The 6,092-nt window shown below is 59.7% G+C and overlaps 1 protein-coding gene across 1 annotated transcript in view; it reads right to left on the reverse strand.

Moving 5' to 3' along the window:
• PRKD2 (protein kinase D2) overlaps nt 1-3,725 on the reverse strand; it is a 36,619-nt gene extending 32,894 nt beyond the window's left edge. The window contains exons 1-3 of the mRNA XM_037728509.1: nt 3,428-3,725; nt 2,743-3,147; nt 482-620 (exon numbers count right to left, since the gene is read on the reverse strand). Of these exons, the coding sequence (XP_037584437.1) occupies nt 482-620; nt 2,743-2,982 (379 nt within the window). The 5' untranslated portion in view covers nt 2,983-3,147; nt 3,428-3,725. The remainder of the gene's footprint in view (nt 1-481; nt 621-2,742; nt 3,148-3,427) is intronic.
• Nucleotides 3,726-6,092: the final 2,367 nt, after the last annotated feature.

Genomic DNA, 6,092 nt, shown 5'->3' on the forward strand with positions numbered 1-6,092 from the left:
AGGGAGAGAGAGATGGAGTCTCACTATGTTGCCCAGGCTGATCTTGAACTCCTGGGCTCAAGCGATCCTCCCAGCTCCAGCTCAGCGTCCCAAAGTGCTGCACTCACAGGTGTGAGCCACTGCACCGGCCTCTCCTGACTTCTAACTCCAGAGAGACATTGTATCTGTCTTTTTCGTGCTTCACAGGAAATCATACGGTTTGTAGTCTGGCATCTAGTTTCTCTCGCAGCGTTATGTTTGTGAGACGCATGTAGGTTGCCGTGGCTCCTTTATGCTCAGTGCTCTGTGAAGTCCGCAGCGTGAACGCACCACAATGCATTTACCCATTCAGGGTGGTAGGTGGGAAAGGCTTCCCCAGATGAGTCTAATTTGCAGAACTACTAGCCTCGAATTTCTAGGACGTTTCTCATGCCAACACCCGGCTACCCTCTCCTCCTCCAGTTATCCCGGCCCCGCCCCCAGGCCGGCGACCGCCTCTCACCCGACAGCACCACCTCCACCAGGTCGCCCTCCTGGATGTCTCCGGCCGAGCGCACCAGCTGCAGAAGGTTGGCCGACGTGGGGTCATGTTTGAAAAGCAGGATCTTGTCGTAAAGGCCGTAGAAGCCACACTCAGGGAACTGAGGGGTGGGAGAGGGATGTGGCGATGGAAAGGCTCAGAGCCGCCTTCAGCAGCGGGCGGACTGTGACCCACCCAGGGCAGGGCCGGCTGTTTCCCCCGGAAACTCAGAGACCCCGCAGGCCCTCGCTTCCTGCCTGCCCCCTCCCAAACCCAGTGTGAGCCGGGCAGGATGCCAGCACCCCAAGTGTGCGGGGAGGGGGGCGCCGGCGTGGGTTTGGTGGCTGGAAGGGGGAGCTGGGGTGGGAGGGAGTGTGGCTCCGGGAGCGTGGACACCTTGAATTTTCCGGAACCTGGTGGGGGCCGGGGGTGGGGGGTGAGGCTGAATGAACACCTCCTCGCCTGTGCCCCCCACCCAGGCTCACACACCCGCCCCCCAGCTTCCTTCCTGGATCTGTCTATTGTTGTCCCAGTTACCTGGCTCGAGGCCCAGCAATGGGGCGGGGCGAGCTGGAAGGAGGACTTTTCGAGCCTCCTTGGAAAGTGGTGGGGGGGCGGGGGTCTAGGACTCGAAGGGGCTGGAGATGAGGAGGGTGCCTCCCACCCAATGCTCAAAGGACCCAGGTGTCTGGGTCCCTCAGCTTGGGGGGCCAGGAGACAGGAAATGAAACCTGATAGAACAGAAAGTGAAACTGCCCGGGTGGGGCCTCGGGAAGGAAGGTGTGGGGCTCTAACACACCTGGACCTGGCAGAAAAATAAAACTGGGGTGAAGCCTGAGCGGGGCAGGCTGGGGACATGAGCACTGGACAAAGTTCACCCAAGGGACAATCTACCCCCGTACACCCACCGCCACCAGCTTCCCATGAAGTGGGCTGAGTTGGGGTGGGGAGCTGGGCCTGCTAGATTTGGGTATTTGGTGGGTAAAACCCTATCTGTTCTCACTGCTAAGAGCCAGCCCACAGAAGATCAGGACTGCCTTGGCTCTGACCCCTGGGAAGTCTTTGTCTACGCTTGTTTCCTTGTCTGGAGAATGGGGGAGCTGGCTTAGTTCCTCATGTTTCTCTGAAGCCCAAAGGATTCATTTCCAGGAGTCTGCAAAGATTCTGGAATTTGGATATTTTGGGATTCCAACATGCTCACATTACAGAATTCTACATTCTAGATTCTAACCTGGTATCACTATATATTTTAGGATTTCAGTAACCTACATTAGCAGTAATCTAATATTTTAATGTTCTAGGCTTCTGACAAGCTAGGACTGTGGTATTTAGTATTTGAATTCTTTAGCATTCAAGGACTTCATCCATCCAGCATTCCAAAATTCTAACATTTTAACTCTCTAGGATTCGACACTCCAGGAATCTAACATTCCGACGTTTTAATGTTTTACTCTTTCACAAACTTCAGATTCTAACACTAACATAATGGTTCAGGATGCCTGGTCCAACAGTTTGTGATTCTAGTATTCTCACATTTGTACAGTCCACTACTCCAACACAGAAGCCCTATTCGAACTTTGAACATTTTAGGATTCAGATGTGGAGTTCCACCTGGTCCCCTCATAATGCCCAGCTGCCCACCCCGGGGACTGCGGTGTCCAAAATTAAGAGCAGGGTAAGAGCACTGAGTAGGAAAGGGAATGGAGTCCCCAGAGCCTCTAGGGGTGCAGAAGGGGTGGCTGCCCCTCCACACACACCTCAGGCTTAGGGAAGGGCAGAACTGGGCTCTGAGACCTCACTTGCCCCTGGCAGCTAACTCAGGCACCTGCACCCACACATGTCACCGGATCGCCATGGCCAGCCCAGGTTCAATTTCTCCTGTTTCCACCAAATGGGAGGCCCGAAATGGGCCTGGACGTGGAGATCCCCCGAAATCTGCTGCCCCTTCCTCCCCTTTCTACACCTGGCTGGCCTCTCCCTTCCTCCCTGTTTGCTGCAGAAAACAACATGCAGGGACATGAAATTTGGGGAGGCCTCTGGGGCACCCCACCCCTGCCCAGTCCTCTCTCAAAGGGACGTGGGGTGAGGGGCAATGGCCAGGGAGCAATGCCCCCTATCCCTCCATCACACCCAATGCTCAGGTCCCCTCCCTTCCTCTTCCACACCCCAGGCCGCAGACCCCCCTGCCAGCGCTCCCTCCTTCAACCTCTCCCCAAATTGGATCGGTGAGCCGGTGCCCTCACCTTCTGGTCCACGATGGAACAGGCCAGCTGCTTCACATGAGCCAGCTCAGAGGCGGCGGGCAACAGCACGAACTCGCGGGTCAGTCCGATCTGGATGTGAAAGGAGACCCCGGAGCCCGGGGCCGGGATTTGGGGCAGTAGCGGTGGCGGCGACTGCAGCTCTAGGCCGCCGGGGGGCGGAGGAGACCCCGGCCCGGGAGAGCCAGGGAGCCCCGCGGGATAAGAGGGGGCGGCGGCCATGCGGGGAGGCCCGGGACTGGCCGCCCGGCGCCCACCCGGGACCCGGCTGGGGGGCCCCGGGGGACCACGGGTCCTAGATCCGCGGGATCTCGTGAGCAGGTGGCGGGAGCGCGGGGACCCTAGAAGAGATCTGGCAGGCGGCGGGGACCTGAGGATGGCGGGGTCCTGGGAAAGAGAGGAAGGCACTGTCGTGGGTCAGAGGCCCGGAATCCAGGGCTCCTAGAAGATCAGAAAGGAGAAAAGTAGTGGTTTGGGGGTCCCAGCGATTAAGAGATTCCAAGAAGCCCGAAGGGAAATCTAGTAGGTCGGGATCGCAGGGATCGGGAGAGCCCGCGATTCAAAGGCCCCTTCCCTAGAGGAGGGATTCAGAAGGGGGCAGAGGGAATCCCAGCATCCAGTGCTCCAAGAACAGGATCCCTCTCGGAAGGCGGCCCGGGGAATTCACCTTGGGGGTGGAGGACAGAAGCCTCTGAGTCGGGGACCGAGTGGATCCCAGAGATAAAGGGGTTCGCAGGAAGAACCCCGACCAGCCCGGGGATGGGCAGAGGGGTCCCGAGGGCCGGGGTAGGTAACAGGGAATCTCACGGGTCGCGGAAGTTGGAGAAAAGTTCAGTCGGGAGCCGTGAGGAAGGGGGCGTTGCCGGCAGCGGGGTGGGGTGGGGGGCAGGGAGGGTCGCCAGGAGCGGGTAGCTCTTTTTCCCCCTCCAAAGTTTAAGTCGGCGGCGGTGGCCCAGGAGGAAGTGTCCGGAGCGACAGCGCAGTCGACCAATCGACGCGGGCCTCGGTGACGTCAGAGAGGGGCGGAGCCTGCCGAGTGGCCGGGGGCGGAAGGGGAGGGCGGGCCCGAAGCCTCTGAGTTGAGGGCTGGACCTCCGCCGCCCGGGTCGGGGGCCAGGGATGGTGTGGGAGATGGAGGGCGGGCAGGCGAGACCGACTCCTTCACTGAACACAGCTAAGTCTGGAAAGTTAACTTTTCCCTGGGCTGGACGGGGAGGGGAGACACCCTCACCCATCGCCGGTCGTGGGCGTCGGGCTTGGAGGCCACTAGCCCTTTAAGGAGGGGCGCCCTCTCGGGCTGGCGGGTCTCCGGCGCCCACCGGAGGGGACGGAGTGGGAAATTGGTGTCAGGTCTCGGCCAGCTCCCTGGGCTCGGCCCCTCTGTTCTCCGAGCTTCGCCCTGCCCTCCCCGCCGCGTCCCAGCCCAGGGGAGGGGGTGCTGCGGAGCTTTCCCCCGCCTCCCCAGCCCATTTCTCAGATGGGGAAGGCCGAGGCCTCCAGATGGGCAGGAAGGCTTCGCTTCAGATCTGTCTGCAGCGTTGCTGGGCAAGGTGCATGGCGCTAACTGGAGGATGGGTGGGAAGGGTCCATCCCCACGCCCACCCCAACTCCGCCTTAGGACGGTGTGGGGCTGCCCGGAAGGGAAGACAGCACACCCACACCACTTCACAGATGGAGAGTCTCCTGGGGATGTGCAGTACGTGTGCGTGTCTTTCTCTCTATGTTACTTTAGGTGAGTGTCTTCTCCTCTGTGAGCCTCAGCCCCTCCTGTTAGAAGGGACTGTAATAGGACTGACCCCACATAGGATGATGGGGACCGATGCAGTGGTACACAGGTGCCTGGAACGCAGCAGCTCAGAAAGTAGTGGCTGTCTCTAATAATATGCGGAAAGGGGTGGGCGCCTCCAGCACTCAGGCTCTGATGGGTGGGCACGTCCATTTAGTCATCCAACAAGTATCTGTGAGGACCTACTGGGTCCTGGGTGGGCCCTGACATAAAACAGCCGCTACAGGGGTGAGTCTTGATCTCCCCTCCACAGCCAATAATCAAATAGTGGCTACCGTTTAGCGTACACAGAGTACACAGAGTAAGCTGAAGCCTCAGAGAAGCAAAGCGACTTGTGGAGATCCCAGCTCCAGGGAAGCTGCCCCACCCACCCCTTTGATTGACAAGTCAGGGCCTAGGTTTGAGCACTAAGAGAAGGGCCACCTGTCTGGCTGGGATGCCATAGGACTGGAAATGGCACGGCTGGCTGGGGATGGGGGCTGCCAGAAGAGCCCCTCTTCCTGGTGTAGGGCCGTTGGGGGTTGCTGAGGTCGGTACAGAAGCGATTCTGTCACCACATCCGGGGGCTGGGGCTGGGGAAGGAAGTCTGAGGCTGGAGCGAAAACCCAAACTACCACCTGGGGAACTACATCAGCCTAGAGGAATGAGCAGGGAGCGCGCCACGTTGATCCCACGCAGGCTCCTGTGGGCGTCACCTAAGGGTCTCCTGCCCTCCTGCACCCTTTTTCCTGAAGGGAAGATGACCCTCCCAGCAAAACACTGCTATGTCTCCCGTGTGCAGGCAGACGCCTCCATCCTTCCTTTTATGTTCACTGGGGCCTGCTGGAGGGCTGGGGGCACAGCCCTTACATCCCAGGAAGTGGGCATTAGTGGCATGTGGCAGAAGAGCTGGGATTGCCTGGCTGGTAGGTGGTGGAAGCCTCCTTCTGGAGATGGGAGCGCGTCCCCTCCATCTCATCTGGAGCCATGTGGAGAGCCGTTCCCTTTTCAAGTCTGTGGACCCAGTGAAATGCCGTGTAAAGCACCCTGCACGGGTAGACATGGGTCTCTGAGAAGGGAAAGGATGGACTCATCAGGACAGGCGCCTCCTCCCAGCACCGAGGAGCCTGCAATCTGCGCCCCAAAGCCATCATCCACTGCTGGAAGGTGCAGCCTTTCCCTCCCTGCTCCTTGTGGGCCTGGGGTGGGAACCGGAGGGGGGCTTATGTCCTCTGGGCACCAGCCCTTTGGCCTCACCCCCACCCATCACACATCCCAGGCAGGCTTAGGCATCAGCTGAACTGTCATCACAGCATCTGCTCCCCAGGGCTCTGTCCCGGGGGAGGGAGCACTTACGGACAGAAAGGGCATGAGGAGATTCGGTCCAGTGCCCCTTCTGCTCTCCACCCACACCCCACCCAAGCTCTGGGCCCCTCTCCGGCCCCTGCTGCCCTACCACAAAACCCAACCCATCCTATCCCCTCTCCAAACTCCACCCAACCCAGCCAGAGCCAGTCACGCCTCCCCCAAAGTTCTCAGTCCCCTCAACAGACGGCACTGTCACTCA

This window comes from Cebus imitator, unplaced genomic scaffold, assembly GCF_001604975.1.
Source record: "Cebus imitator isolate Cc_AM_T3 unplaced genomic scaffold, Cebus_imitator-1.0 Scaffold266, whole genome shotgun sequence".
NCBI lineage: Eukaryota > Metazoa > Chordata > Mammalia > Primates > Cebidae > Cebus > Cebus imitator.